This window comes from Notechis scutatus, chromosome Z (assembly GCF_049901735.1).
Source record: "Notechis scutatus isolate UNSWTSFEM ecotype Mainland chromosome Z, rNotScu1.2, whole genome shotgun sequence".
Lineage (NCBI taxonomy): Eukaryota > Metazoa > Chordata > Lepidosauria > Squamata > Elapidae > Notechis > Notechis scutatus.
In genome coordinates, this window is record NC_142025.1 from 60353979 (window position 1) to 60369892 (window position 15914).

The 15914-nt window shown below is 41.9% G+C and overlaps 1 protein-coding gene across 1 annotated transcript in view; it reads left to right on the plus strand.

Annotated features, from left to right (window-relative positions):
- The window catches only part of TMC2 (transmembrane channel like 2), a 133235-nt gene that overhangs the window by 101477 nt on the left and 15844 nt on the right, over nt 1-15914 (plus strand). Inside the window, exons 13-14 of the mRNA XM_087947321.1 lie at nt 4227-4379; nt 8258-8386. Of these exons, the coding sequence (XP_087803447.1) occupies nt 4227-4379; nt 8258-8386 (282 nt within the window). The remainder of the gene's footprint in view (nt 1-4226; nt 4380-8257; nt 8387-15914) is intronic.

Below are 15914 nucleotides of genomic sequence, written 5' to 3' on the forward strand. Positions count from 1 at the left end.
GTGTTTTGGCCACGGAGTTTATCTGTGCTGGGTGGTGATGGGATTGGGCGTTGAGGTAGTGGTTGGTGTGTGTTTTCTTCTGGTATATGGTGTGTCCTAGTGTGCCATCCTCCAGGATCCAACTTCACCCCTATGGGCTATCGATTGCGAAACTTTGGGCATTTAGAATGGAGCTCCGTTCCTCTGCACCGGGTTGTGATCAGCCCATAGATTTGTTTCTATTTCTATATCTTGTACACTTGTGCTTAATTCCTGTGACATCCACATCATATCTATTCTAGACTAAGATTGACGTCTGTATTGGTTTCTCCCTGGGTTCATTTCTCTCCATATATCCTGTATACATAGTTCTTCTGTCATTTTAAAAAAGGTCCTAGGTAGAGTTTTTCTTTTTTCTTGTTTATTTTACTACATTTGTAGTCAAGTTTAGTATCAAGTATTGCATTAAAGTCTCCTAAGATACAGATATTTTCATATTCTGTTTCAAGTATCTTCTTGTGAAGTCTTTTATAAAATTCTTCTTGTCTTGTCCTCTTGTTATTTGGCACATAAATAGCAACTAAAAGTATCTGTTTTTGGTTTAATGTCACTTCCACCATCAAGTTTCTCCCTTCTTCATCTTTAAAGATTTGATTGGCACCGATTGTTTCTTTAATATATAATGCCACCCCTTTTTTGTTGTGATAGCGAGGAAAACAATTTCCTCAATTTAGGATACCCCAATAATTTATTATGTTTTTTATATGTACTTCTTGTAATGAAATTATATCTAATCTTAATCTTTGTAATTAAAAAAAAATTCATGGGGGAGTTTAGTCCATTTATGTTAACTTATAACACCTTTATTTCTTCTTGCATTGCTTCACTTGTATATAGGTCTTATGCTCCTAGTTGCTCTTATTTCTCTCTGTTCCTTTGTTATTTCTCTGTTTCTTTGTTCTTGCTCATTCTCACTCTTTTTTCCAAGCTTTGCTTTCATCTTGTTGTGTAAACTTATTCTGTGATTGACACTTCCTGTCCTTTATATTCCATTTCTCCCCTCACTTCTTGGCCCTCTTCTCTATTGAAGAGATGGTCATAAAATTCCATGGCTTTATCCAATGAATCTAGTCTGTATCTTTTTTATGCCAGGTAACTAATATTCCTTCAGGTATCAGCCATCTAAAGTTTACATTATATTTGATCAGCATTGTAGTCAGAAAGTAGTATTGTTTCTGTAGGTCTCTTACTCTCCTAGGGTTCTGCTTCCAAACTACCAATTATTTCCCCTTGTATTGCAATAGTTCATATCTTGCCTTACTAAGTGCTTTGTCTCATCGATTTTTTCATAAGTCTCATGGAAGGTTGTGTCTCCTCACATAGCTTGTGAGTATTCTAAAGATTTCACCAAGATCCACCTCCATCTCCTGCTTATCAATCCCTAGCATCTTTGCCAACAACTCTTTCATTATGTCTGGCAAATCTTCCCCCTTTCTCCTTTACTATATTCTGAAATCTGAGATAATGAGCTGCTTTTTCTGATTCTAACATTATCATGGTATGTTCTAGTTCTTTATTTGCTTGTGATAATCTATAAGTTATGTCTTCAACTTTTTTCTGTGTTTGTTCTGATTTCTCCTTGATTTTTTGGATCCTTTGCTCATTTTTTGTTATCATTTGCTGAAAGCTTTCAAGTTTTTCATCCATATTTTGATTTTTTTTTCTTTTATCTCTCCCATATCATTTCTTCCTTCCCCAATATCTTCCTTTATCTCATGATTTTTTGTCATGGCCTCCTACAGCAACTCCTGCAAAGGCTGAAACATTGTCCGCATTTCCTTTTGGAATGTATTTGATTTCTCCAGCTGTAGCATACTCTCTATTGATTTCTGATTAGATGGACTCGAAGAGGCTGATGACTGTGTGAAAGATGTCTTCTTTCCTACTTTAAAGTAGATTTGAGGTGCTTATCATCTTGACTGCTAATAGACTAGCAACAGATACACCTGCCCTACTAACCACCAAATGCTATCAATCAAGGCTAACCACAAACTGTCACCCCAACACATCAATATCCCAAATGTCTAATTTAAAAAAAAAAACCTATCTCAGCTCCAATTCCCTCCAATTCAATTAATATTCAATCAGTATTCAGTCAATTGAATTTATAATCCACAAGGCCGCTGTGTCCCCAATCTTTAGTACTTCAATAATCCAATAGTCCACAAATTCAATCCAAAATCAATCCACATAGGTTCTTCTTTATAAAGAAGGTCAAAGAGTAATATTTGTCCTTAAGAATGTTTTTTATATTGTCTTTTCTCCTATCAAGTAGTATTTATAATCCACAAGGCCTGCTGTGTCCCCAGTCTTTAATACTCCAATATTCCAAAATGCCAAGCTGAAACCCAAAGTCTTCTTCCCAAGTTCTCAGAATAAATTTTGTCTTTCCATTTAATCATTCAGGTATTCAGTTAATCCTTCAATTATTCTTCCCATATTTTCAAAATAAATTTTGTCTTTCTATTTAATCCTTCAATTATTCAATAGTATTTAAAATCCACAAAGATTCAAAAGGAATTCTTCTCTACAATTGCCACTTATCTTACTTTTCCCACGTTGATTTCCAAAACAACTCTGTTTTCAATCTGTTTCTAAACACCAGATTTAACAGTTCGCAAACCAAAATAAACTGTTCCAAAATACTTACTCTCTTCCAAAATATTTCTTTTATATACTAACTTTGTCCAGTATGTGTCATCCCTACTCTTTTTTTCTGCCTTTCCACTTATGTTTCAAGAAGGAAAAGGAAAACTTTCACATATTTTAGCTGAAATCATACGGGAAATAATGCAATAAAGTACATATTGTCCATATCAATATCTTGAGTGGTGGTTATCTATTAAAATGCCCAGTCCAGTCTTTCTTTATCCCTTTTAAAATTAGATTTCCATTTGATTCTCTTTCTATCCCATCGAATGTGTAATCAGCTAAAAATTTTCACTTGCTGCTTTCCTTTGGAGGGGGGAATTCCCTCCCTCCTTCTCTATGGAGCCCCCTTTCTTTTTTATAATACTTTTAAGGGTACTTAACTTAATTCTGGGTAGAAATTAGGCAATCCTTACCCAGATCCAGTACAATGTTTCTCTTTCCGCTTTTCCCTGGTTTTCTTAATTCCGGCTGTCACAGCTCTGGTTCAGCCATTAATGGCTGTTTTCTTCTCCACCTGTCAAGAAGATATCCTCTGATCCAGCAAAGTGGACTGCCATCCACTTGCGATCTACGGGGAGCCCTTCCTATCTTTGTCACCTCTTACGAGGTGACTTTTGGCTCCAAAGAGCCTCCAGGCAGGCAGAAATCAGCTGGGCTTCACTGACCTCCGCTCGCCACAATTGCACTGTGCCAACATCAGCAGGATCTGAAATATTTCTTAGTAGACTTTTGCTGATTGGTTTTTTTTTTTTGGGGGGGGGGGGTAGTTTGACTATTGATAAGATATGAGATATGGGAAGAAGATATTATTTTTAACTGAAATTGTACAGAAAGTATTAAGTTAGTTAAATTGCTTATATTTATATCTAAGGAATTGGAAGTCATTTTAATATAGTTTTTCTTTCATTTTCCTTTATTTATTTATTTTCCTTTATTTATTTTTCTTAATTTGTTTTAGTTTTTTTCTTTGCATTTGTAAATTTTAATTTTTTTTAAAGGTATGATCGTGTATCTACCACATTTGTTGTGCTGGCCATTCATTGTTTTTGCTGAAGATATTAATATTCCTAAGCATCCAAGAATAAGCCATTTTCCACTAATGGTGAAATTTGGTTGAGTTCCAGGTGACCTCAAAACAGTTTATGTTTGCATTTCTGTAACTATATGTGGAATCTTGTTAAGGCCCCAGAATTCAGTTTAAATACATTATTTTCTTACTTAACCTTATTGCAGTTATTAACAAGCACAAGATAATTGATATTCAAAAATGCAAACCATGCAAAATTAAATTGAGAATCTCAGGATAGTTAAGAAAAGTGCATACAGACAAGTATTTTTGGCTAAACTATAATATTAAATCAGAATATGCTGAAAGTTTGCTCAGGCTACATGTATACAACAAGAAGAAATTAAAGTTAGCAATTTGGAATTGCAATGTAAAATACAGATCCACAGGAAATGCCCACACACACACACACACACACAAATGCATATGAAACAATAAAATTATTCAAAACTGCCTTTTCCTGTTGCAGCTGACTGAAGAAGGTGTGATTAGGAACATCACGCATTGGACTGTCCTAACCTTCCATAACTCATCTTTGAGGAATGGAAGTGCTCTTATTCCACCTCCAATGGATCCAGCTGATGTACCACAAGGACCTTGCTGGGAAACAACTGTGGGGATAGTAAGTAATTGTGTTGTACAGTGCTTCACAGATATTCTGATGGATTCCAGTCAAATTAATAGCAACTATAGTCCGTGCACTTGAGAATAATTTAATAGATTTAGAAAACAATTATCAATCTTTAAACATCTATTAAAAAGCTAAAGGAAGAAGATAAATGATCAAACATTCCTCTAACGTATCTTCTGCACCTTTACACCATATTGACATGAATATATATACAGTATATATACGTGTGTGTGTGTGTGTGTGTGTGTGTATGTATGATATATAAGGACATCACATAATTAAAAGTACCTCATACTTTGTTCAACTAGCCCTCTTCTGTGTGCACATCTTCCTTTCATTCTATCACAACAGCCAATTGCTGTTTTCTTTTAAACTGGAAACATTTTATAATTCCCAATGGTTTCTTGACAGCAGTATTAAAAGTATTTTCCCCCAATTATAATTTTGAACTGAAGTCAATCTTCTGAAAAGGAGATTTACACCGAAAAGAAGATCTATCATATTTTTGAATGCATGTGCTAAAATCAAGCCTTATCCCCAAAATTAGCCCTACATAAACATCTGCGCAACAGTCACCTGCCATTTCCTCTGGTTGCTTGCAGTGCCGACAACATGAGGTGAAGAGGGGAGGGGGGGAAAGGGGAGGAAAGGGGGAGGGGGGAAACTTGCCCCACACGCCCTTACCTAACAGTCACACCAGCCATCCATGTAAAACAACCGCACAGTGGCCACTCCAACAATCCTGGCCACTGGGCTATTTCTGTTGTTATGGCGGCACAAAAAGAGCAGGAGGCCGAGCCATGTGCTTCACGCTGGCTTACCTAATGATTGCATCAGCCATCCATGAAAAACAGATTCACAGCAGCCATTCCAGCAACCTGGCCACTGGGTCGATTCTGCTGTGTAATTGTGCCCGAAAAAGACCGGGAGGCCGAGCAACACGCCCCACACTAGCTGAACTAACAGTTGCACCAGCCATCCACATGAAACAGCCTCATGGCAGCCACACCAACAACTCTGGCCACCAGGCCGCTTCTGCTGTTAATGGTGGTGGCAAAAAGAGCAGGAAGCCAAGCGATGCACCCCATGCGCCTCTTGATGGCTTATCTAATGTTCACACCAGCCATCCACAATTTTTTACTGGTATTTTGTCTGGACTCATGTGGCTTGGCACAGCAAAGAAGAACTGCCTTTTATTTGTAAAAAAGCCCATCATTGCAGGAGATTTTAGATTCAGTGTTCTTGGTTGGGATATTTGCAATCTCCTCTTTCCAAATATCCAATTGAAACAATGCCCATTTTTCACCTGATGCTCATGGCAACATTGCCAGGTTGTCATATGGTCAACATTCAATAGCTTGGCAACTGACTCATATTTATCACGGTTATACTGTGGGGTCATGTGATCCCCTTTTGTGACCTCCTGACAGGCAAAGTCAATGGGGAAATCCAGATTGATTTAACAACCATGTTGTAACTTAACTACTGCAATGATTCCTTTGACAGGAAAAATGTAAAAATGAGTTTTTGTAAAAATGAGGCAAAACTCATTTTTTGTCTCATTGAAAAAATTGCAAATCCCAGGCACCACTCCCAGTCAACCACAATGCCAAATGCATCGCTTGGCTTCCTGCTCTTTTTGTGGCTGCAAGTACACAGGAGAAGTGGCCAGGTGGCCAAGGTTATTGGAGCAGCCACCACGAGGCTGTTTCACATAGATGGCTGGTGCAACCATTATTTCAGCCAGCATGACATGTGTGAGGTGTGGCGCTCTGCCTCCCACTCTTTTTGTGGCTGCAATAAAATAGCAGAATTGGCTTGGTGGCCAGATTGCTGGAGTGGCTGCCACGAGGCTGTTTCACAAAGGTAGCTGGTGCAGCTGTTAGTTAAGCCAGCACAAGGCACATGGGGAAGCTCGCTCCCCCACATGATACTGGAACATGGAGGAAAATTAAGACACCCCCGAAAAGAAGCCCTAGCCATTTGGGGATGGGGTCAAAAGAAAATAAGATGGGATCTTATTTTGGGGGAAATACGGTACTATAAGTGACTGAAAAATGATGAAATGCTAGAACCCTGCATTTATTTATTTATTCTCCTAAAATCCCTAAATAACATAGGGAAAAGGTAAATAGATTAAAAAATGAAACAATAATGAAAAAGAAAACTTGCCTGGTTTGGAATAGTTTTCTGAAAAGTCTAATCTAAATGCTAAAATTTAATAGACTATGACAAACTCAAGGCCCATGGGCTGGATCCAGTCCATGGGGTGCTTAAATTTGGCCCATGGGGTCACCCTGGAATCAGCGAATGACTGGCCCATGGTGCCTCTGCCAGCTAAAACAGAGCTCAGGAGAGCTGCATGTGGCCCTCCCAAACTGTTTTTTCTGGCAGAGGGTTGCAGGAAGCCACCTCATCTGAAAACAGAGCTTGCAAAGACCACTGGCAACCCTACCAAGCTCCATTTTCATTGGCAGAGGATTGCAGGTCGTCGCAACTGAAAAGGGAGCTTGGGAGCCCATTTTCACTGGCAGAGCACTCAGGGCACCACAGGTGCCCCTGACACGAGTGATGTTAAGCTGGCTGTGCCCACACTGGTCATGTCCACTCCAGTCCCCGAAGTCAAGCACATCCCTGATGCAGCCCTCAATGAAATCGAGTTTGACAGCCCTTGGTCTAAATAAATGTGCATTTTGATGTTTTAACTTTGCATGTATAAATTTAATGTGCATTTATAAATATTGCACACAGCATTATTTACCTGCCCAACCCAATCCCTTGGCATGCAAGATAAATCCTTCTTCAGCTGCTTTCCAGCTGTTTTGAAATCCCACAGGTCGATACCTATTGGCCAGCTATAGGCAAAGAAAGTGATTGGTCCTTGCTTATCTGGAAGAGAAAAATTTGTGGGGGAAGAGAATGTTGTAGCTGGACAGGACTGGATTATATGCCAACTGCTGACAAATTCCCATCTGAACAAGATTTTGAAGCCAATTTAGAGCCTTAATAACCACAGCATTAAGTCCAAATATGATGTATTTCATTTGGAAAGTAGGCTAATCAGGTCATCTAATTGTGGCCTTCATCATTGTAGTAGATATTCTTTATTTCCATTAATTTATAGTTTTCTGACATTTTCTTCTACACACTAGCTTTTATAGAATTATTCGTTTCCTTATAGAAATAGTAATAGCACTTAGACTTATATACCACTTCACAGTGCTTTATAGTCCTCTCTAAGTAGTTTACAGAGTCAGCAACAATCTGAGTCCTCATTTTACTGACCTTGGAAGGATGGAAGGCTGAGTCAACCTTGAGCAGGTGAGACCTGAACTTCCAAACTGCTGGCAGCCTGTGTTCAGCAGAAGTAGCCTGCGGTACTGCATTCTAACCCCAGTGCCACCACGGCTCTATATTTTAGGTTTCCTTGCCACTCTGCTGTAAGAAAAAGCTTTTTAAAAAACATGTTAGGCGTTGGGGACAGACTGTAGTTGATTTGGTATTTTGATTTGTGATTTAGTGCTCCCAGTCAGTATTATTATTACAAGGTTGGTTACACAATCAGTCATATGTTTAGATTGGATTTGGGATTTTTATCCACCTACTGAGTCCTTTCCTAGGATCAGCAGATGTTGTTTGATAGTGTTAAAGGTATCATCACAGGATTTAAGCAGTTCCAAATAAAGTTGCCTTTTGCAATAGACTAATGGTAATTCTCCTCCTCTTCCTCTACCATTCCCACAATTTTTCCTCATTTTTATTCTCTCAGATTTTCTTGTTTCTACCCTAACAAATTTATTCCATGTGAAATAGAAAGAAAATTGTGGTAAGTGCTAAATAAATGTTTCTCAATTTTTGTTTTGTTGCAGGAATTTATGAGGCTTACGGTATCTGATATTCTCGTGACATTTGTAACGATCCTAGTGGGAGATTTTCTTCGGGCTTGTTTTGTCAGATTCGTAAACTACTGCTGGTGTTGGGATCTCGAGGCTGGATTCGTAAGTCAGCTATTTGCAGAGGAAGCACAGAATTCATCTTAGAATAAATTTAAGCAAATGCTTTAAGCTGACCTTTTATACTTTTTCTGTATTTTGGTGAAATCCACAGAGAGTAAGTTGCAGCAGAATTCAGCAGCACAAACATCTATTTTATTTTTATTTTATTTATTTATTTTTGTCAATTGCTTACAAGATAATAGGTATAAGTAAAAACATAGTTATGAATACATGGATACATATAAGAAAAATAAAAAAATAAAAGAAATAATAGGACAGGGACGGTAGGTACATTGGTGCGCTTATGCACGCCCCCTGTGCTTATGCACGCTTTTACTTTCCCTTCTCAAATCAAACAGATAAAAGAAGATAGAGGGAGCTGAAACCACAGGAACCTTGGGTGAGAGTGACCATGTCATATTAACATAACATAATGCAAACACAAGCAATAGAACATAATGATATTAGAGTCATAGATTTTAAAAGAGCTGATTTTAATAAACTCAGAGATAACTTGGGAAAGATTCCTTGAATGAAAATCCTACTCAAGAATCTTGGGAAACTCTGAAAAATATCATAAAAGCATAGTCCAGCACAATATCACTGAAAAAACAACAACAAGAAATCCAAGAAGAAACCAGCATGGCTGCAGAAAGATCTCTCTGACAGATTGAAAGACAAAAATGACAAGGAAAAAAAATGGAAAGAAGGACATACAACTAAGGAAGAATATCAGCAGATAGCCAGAATCTACAAAGACAAAGTCAGGAAAGCAAAGGCTTAGAATGAATAAAGACTTGCAGCAAAAGTCAAAGATAATTTTTAAAAAATTTCTTCCAACATATAAATAACAAGAAAACAAACCAAGGAAACAGTCAGTCCACTAAAGATGGCAAGGAAGAACAAGCAGCAGAGAGAAAGCAGAGCTGCTTAACTCATTCTTTGCATTGGTTTTCATGCAAAAAGAAACAACAGTACAACCTTCAAAAGCAAACTAGAAATAAAAGTTAAAATAAGCAAAAAAAATTGTAAAAGAACACCTGATCTTGACAAATACAAATCACCAGGACCTCCCAGAGTTCTAAAGGAGCTAGCAGATGTCATCTCAAAACCACTGTACCACATCTTTCAAAAATCCTGGAGCACCGGGGAACCAGAGGTGGTATTCAGCAGGTTCTGACCAGTTTCTGGAGAACTGGTAGTGGAAATTTTGAATAGTTCAGAGAACCGGCAAACACCACCTCTGACTAGAGATTTTACAGTATCCTTCCCCTGCCACGCCCACAGAACTGGTAGTAAAACAAAATTAATCCCACCACTGCAGGGAATTATCAAATGAACTATCAGACTAGAAAAGAGCTGATGTGGTTCAAATCTTCAAAAAAGGAGAGAGAGAAAAAATCAGACTCAGACTCAGGAAACAGACTTAGGAAACTATAGACCAATCAGCCTAATATCAATATCCAGAAGATACTGGAAAAGATAATTTTTAAAAACAGATCTGCAAACAAGTAGAAGAAAATAAAATTATCACTAGAAGTCAACATCAGTTTGTTAAAAACAGATCATACCAAACCAATCTTATTTCATTCTTCAACAGAATGACTAAATTACTAGACAAGTGAAATACTGTGGATATGATATACTTAGACTTCAGCAATACCACAAAGTAGACCACAATCTATTTCTTGGTAAGCTAGAAAAAAAATGGGGTAGCATCACCATCAGATGGTTTGTAATGGGCAGACAAACTGTACTCAACAAGTAGTCCTTAATAGTACTATATCTACATGGAGGGAAGTAAGCAGTGGAGTACCACAAGGTTGTCTTGGCCCCAGTACTCTTCAATATCTTCATAAACAATTTAGATGAGGGAATAGAAGGGGGACTTATCAAATTTGTGGATGATACTAAGCTGGCAGGAATAGCCAACACCCTAGATCGGATTGGCAACCCACGGCTCCTTTGGGCCCTCTGCTGTAGCTCCCTGTCCCATCACTGGCTGGCCCCATCCCTCCCCTTCCAGTCACTCCTCACTTGACCTGAGAAGGTAAAGGAAATAGTGGGGGGTGAAGAAGTGGCTGGGGCTGATTCTCCAGTGCCTCAGTCTTGCTGGAGCTTCTTCTGGCCCTTGTTGGTGCTGGGCATGCCTCAGTCACTTGGGGATGCGCAACCAGCTATCCACCCCGAGACCCTGGCCCGACCTGGCCATGACTGATGCTAACATGAGGGCTGGTGGGTTGGGAGTGGGATCCATGAGGAAGCAATGATGGAAAGGGGCCTACAGCACCCAGCCACAGTTTTAAGAAGCTCAGGGCAGCACAAAAAGTGCAGGAGCAAAGTGGCCCTGTACTTGCCTTCGCATCACATTTGCACTGAAGGCTCTCCTTGCCTCCCACTGCTTCGGGCTCAGAGGTGTAAGCTGTTGGGACAGAGTTGCATTGTGGCTCCGAATCATAATGGGCTCCAGGAGGAGGAGGAGACCCCATTTCCTGCATTGTGAAGTAACTAAAATCCAGTTTACTGCACAAGGTGCTGCAAGAGTGCCTCATGGCCTGCCCCAATGCCTCATATCAGAATCAGGGTGGGGAGAGAGATACAGAAAGAGGGGGGAGAGAGAGAGAGACAGAGAGGGGGAGAGAGAGGGGAAGAGAGAAGGGGAGAGAGAGAGACATAGAGAGAGGCATAAAGAGAGAGACACACAGAGAAGAGTGATACAGAGAAAGGGGAGAAACAGAGAGGGAGATAGACATAGAGAGACACAGAGAGAGATACAGAGAGGGGGAGGGGGAAGAGAGATACAGAGAGAGGGGGAGAGAGACATAGAGAGCCACAGAGAAAGAGAGATACAGAGAGAGGGGGAGAGAGACACATAGAGAGGGAGAGATACAGTTTTTTGTATTCTGCACAGTAGTGGATTTTTAAGCTGTGCAGATGCAGATAGATACACTCAACAAAACGTCCATAACAAAGTACATTTATTGGTTCATCAGGTATCCTCATAACTCACATTTGTGATGAAGTTCTTCTTTAATGACCAATCCTTTGCATATCTGCTTTGTAGGTAAAAGATGGTTATCTCCTAACCCATCTCGTAGCGATAGAAAGCAGCTGCCATGAGTTACTGAATTCAGGCAAAAGTGAGAAAAACTCCCCCAACCCATCAAGGGTCAAATTAGTGACCAATCGGGATTACAGATGTGGCCGCGTGACATGAACTACATTTCCCAGGACACCTTTTACTACATTTACCATGATCACCATCCCCTTAAGGGGACAGCTCATAATTCCTAAGTAACTATCCAATTCCCATAGACTGGCTGGGACAGCACACTCCCCACCTGGAATTGTAAATTCCACTATTAAGGGAAGAGAAAAAAAATTAACTATAAACTAAGATAAGCGGTAAACAGTAATACTATGAATAGCAGATAACTATATAACTAAGATAAACAGTTAGCTATATAACTGAGAAAAACAGTAAACATTAATAAAGTATCAAACAAAGCAAAGCATGCAAAGCTTGAGGTTCAAACTTCAAGTTCGGCCTCTTGGTGCAAGTCTGGTGGTCACCTCTGGTGGCCTTTTAGGGTATACAGGTACTCTTGGTGGCAAAGGTGAAAGTCTGGTGGTTGCTCCTGGCGGCCTTTTAGGGTTGACAGGTACTCTTGGTGGCAAAGGTGAAAGTCTTGTGGTCACTTCTGGCGGCCTTTTAGGGTTGACAGGTACTCTTGGTGGCAAAGGTGAAAGTCTGGTGGTTGCTTCTGGTGGCCTTTTAGGGTTGACAGGTACTCTTGGTGGCAAAGGTGAAAGTCTTGTGGTCACTTCTGGCGGCCTTTTAGGGTTGACAGGTACTCTTGGTAGCAAAGGTGAAAGTCTGGTGGTCGCTCCTGGCAGCCTTTTAGGATTGGAATGGTACTCTTGCTTCCGCGGTGTCAAAGGGTGTCGGGAAACTGTTGGAAAGGGTGTTGCGGAGGCATATGCCCGTGTAGAGCATCTTAGTGGATGTCTGGTGGTTGGTTGGCGGCCGTTTAGGGTGTCCTAGTGAAAGTGTACTGATCACCGGCGGCCTTTTATTCTGGAACGGCATTCTTGTTTTCGATGGTGCTAAAGGGCATCGGAAGACTGTTGGAATGGATGGAGCTAAGGCATTTGCCTGGGTTGGAGCCTGCATCCGATCGTCATTGACAATTCCTACGATCCCCCATCCTAGTGGAGATTTGATGGCCACTGGGCCATCTACAGGGCCGCTGACTGACTCGGAGAAGAGAAAGGCGCGTGGAGCATTATTTCAAGAGTAGGATCTCAGCCTCCAGATCTAGAGCGGGAAAGTGATGAGCCAGGTGCTGTAGGTGAGGCAGGCTACTTATGACCTCAGGTGTTGCGATCTGACTGCGGTCATTCAGTATCTCATCGCATTCAAATATGGGCAGTAGTGGGAACCAAATATGGGCAGTAGTGGGAACTTCCATCCAATGACTCTATGCAGAGTCCAGTAGCTCTCCTCCCTGCCGTGCTTCTTGGTCCATGGCACGTTGATACAGTGAAGGGAAGTTCATCCTGTTACACCTCAAAGAGGTCAAAGAATGTGACCAGGGTGCAGGTGCTTTGAATGTCTATCTGCAAGTACATTTTCACAGCATCTTCAGGGCGTCCTTCAGGGTACACTTTGGCTAAACAGATGGGAAGACATGAACAAGGGCATGGTGAGTCGGCGCATCGTGCTATGCAGTTGACACTCATCCTTGGTTTTGGTTGCGATTTGGCAGTCTGCCGAGGAGCCCTGCATGTTACGTTGAGGCTCCTTGTCTGAAGGAGGGCTGCGAGATATCTGCAGTGACAGCTCGGAATCTGGATGCAGCGCAGTTGGGTGCTGGTCACTATGGCATAAGTCGCATTGCACCTTGGCTGTGCAGTACTTGGATGGGTGTTTGGATTCACATTACTTGTAGCAGTATTGGTACTCCCTTAGCAACTCTTTTTGTTGGGTCAGTGATTTCGCTGCAAACCCAGTGCAGCTATTCAGCGAGTGACTAGTGTGGTGCATAGGACAAAACTGGTTTCTCCTTGTAGTGGGAGATCTAAATTGGGATGGATGGGATGAGGGAGCAGGTGAACTCTTGATGGTTGAGGAAGGTACCTCAGTCTTATGGACAGCCATGAAAGGTCTTTCCCTGGTAGTGTGCATAGGGCCTGAGGGCGATATATGGCTGCTGTTGTATCTTCTGTCATTAGGACTAACAGCTCTGAGTCCATGGGCCCGGTGTGTGTTGCACACTGTTGCATGGTGGGACACGAATTCTTCAAGAAGTGTGAAGGGTATAAAGCGGTGGTGACCCTTGGCCATGAAGGTGTCAGACAACTGGAGCCACTTTTCAAGTAGCACCTGCAGAAGTTTTTGAACAATTTTGTTCTGCGTGTCGACGTGATCGAGACAGGCAAGTCCTGGTAAGTTGGAATCCCATTATGCTGTTCTCAGCTGGACAAGTATGTTAGCGAGGTCTATGATCCGGTGAGGCTTGTTGACAGGAATTTTAGGAAATCTGTTGAGGCTATCCAAGAGTGTTGCTTCTACATCCTCTGAAGCGCCATACAGTTCATCAAGCCTTTTCCATGATAACCATAGGGCAGCAGCTGGGTTGTCTAAGTGGGATGCATAAAGTGCCCTCGGTATTTCGGCAGACTGGGGCCCTAGCCATGCTATCAAGTGTCTAATTATTTCATCAGGGTTCAGGCATGCTGCCTGAACGGGGCACGGGAAAAGTTTCTTCCATACTAGATGCTCGCCACCTGGCTTGTCAGAGAATTTGCGAACTCTGTTGGTGTGCAAATTTAGCTTTCCACTTTGTACAGCCAAGTTTCTCCAGTAATCTTAAGCATTTGCTGAGTTGGGGAGAGGTATTGACATAGAGGGTTCTTCTGCTGGATTCTCATAGGATGGGTTCGGGTTGTAAGTCAACAACGGGTTGTAGTCTTCCTCCCAGTACTTATGGAGGATGTCGTTCTCCCATACTGGGGATGATGGTCGAGCATCACGCTGCTACATAGGCTGGGTGCGGTTACCTTGTGGTGCCTGGGAGCCGGATTGGTATTGAGGTTGTGGCAGGAATGCTGCTCCCTGTGGATTGAGTGTGGCAGTTGTCGTTGATGGCATGTCGACTCATTGAGAAGTCATTGTAAGCACTGGTGGGCTAAGTTGCTCGGCCAGCAGGACGTGAGACATTGTGATAGGGTTGCTGGTGCTGGGAAGAGAACCACGGACCTTAGTTCGTACAACATCAGTTGGGGAAGGTTTGCTGTTGGTGGGGAGTGAATCTCATACTTTAGGTTGTACAACGTCAGTTGCATAACTGATATGTGGAGTATGTGCTTGAGATTCATCCCTGTGCTTCCCTGGTTGTGGGAGAGTGTTCGGCCGTAATGCTGCGGCCCGTGCTGTTTTTGCTGCTGTGTCTCTTTGATGTTCGAGCAACTCCACTTGGGCTTTATGCCGTATCACCTCCATCGTTATACGTAAATCTGCTTCTGCTACCGCTGCTTCTATCTCAGCTTCTACAGCTCGATCGGCATAACTTGCTGCTTTGGAGGCCTTAGATGTGCCGCTGCGACAGGAGGATGCTCTGGAAGGATGGTGAGAGCCAGCAACAGAGAATTGATGTGAGATGCTGGAAACTGCTTGAGATCTAACCGGCTTGGGATGGAGGGAGGAGGTTTTCTTTGAGTGGTGGGAAGAAGCTGCTTGTGATTGAAGACCTCTGTCAGATGTGGACTTCTCCCTCACCCCTTGTTCCTATTGAAGCGCATTGAAGATTGAGGCCTGGAGGGAGTTTCTGCCTTCCCGAATGCTGTCTTCGGGTTCTTTTTTCTCCTCCTTGAAGCAATGAATGTGTTCCCAGAACTCTGGGTCTTCCAGGTTTGATTGTATGTATTTAAGCTTGTTTTCACTGTCTCTCCACCGTGCGAGGTGCTCCTCTAACTCCTTCCTCTAACTCCTTCATCAGGAAGAGGCTCTCAAGGGGCAACATGCTTTTGGGGGTGTCACAGATCTTGAACAGCTCCATCCATGCATCATGCATGACAGAGATACTGCATTTCCCATTCCTCTCTGAAGTGTGTCACCGCGGGTGAGGTAAGCTTTCTATGCCATCTGAGGTTGTAAGTCTTCTGAGGTATCGCGGCTTCTCCAGAGGGTTGGACATCTAAAGGAGGGTTGGGAACCAGGTTCCACGTTTACAACAAGGATGGGTGGAGGATTCGAGTCTTGTGGTACATCAGAGACATCTGTCATGGCTGAGGAAGTTGCCATGCTTCAAGTTGGTAAAAGGTGACTTTTGGAGAATTTAGTGAGTTTCCGTGCAATTCTCTTTTTTTGTACTAGGGTGCGCTGCAAGCAGGTAGTAGAAAGTAGAATTGCTGCTGGATTTAACGCTTGAGCACATAGGTGGCACTGCAGAGTCTGGGCAATGCTAGCACAGCACACAGTATGGCTGTTTCTAGGGTGTGTTGTGAGCTTGCAACGTAAGGGGGCACT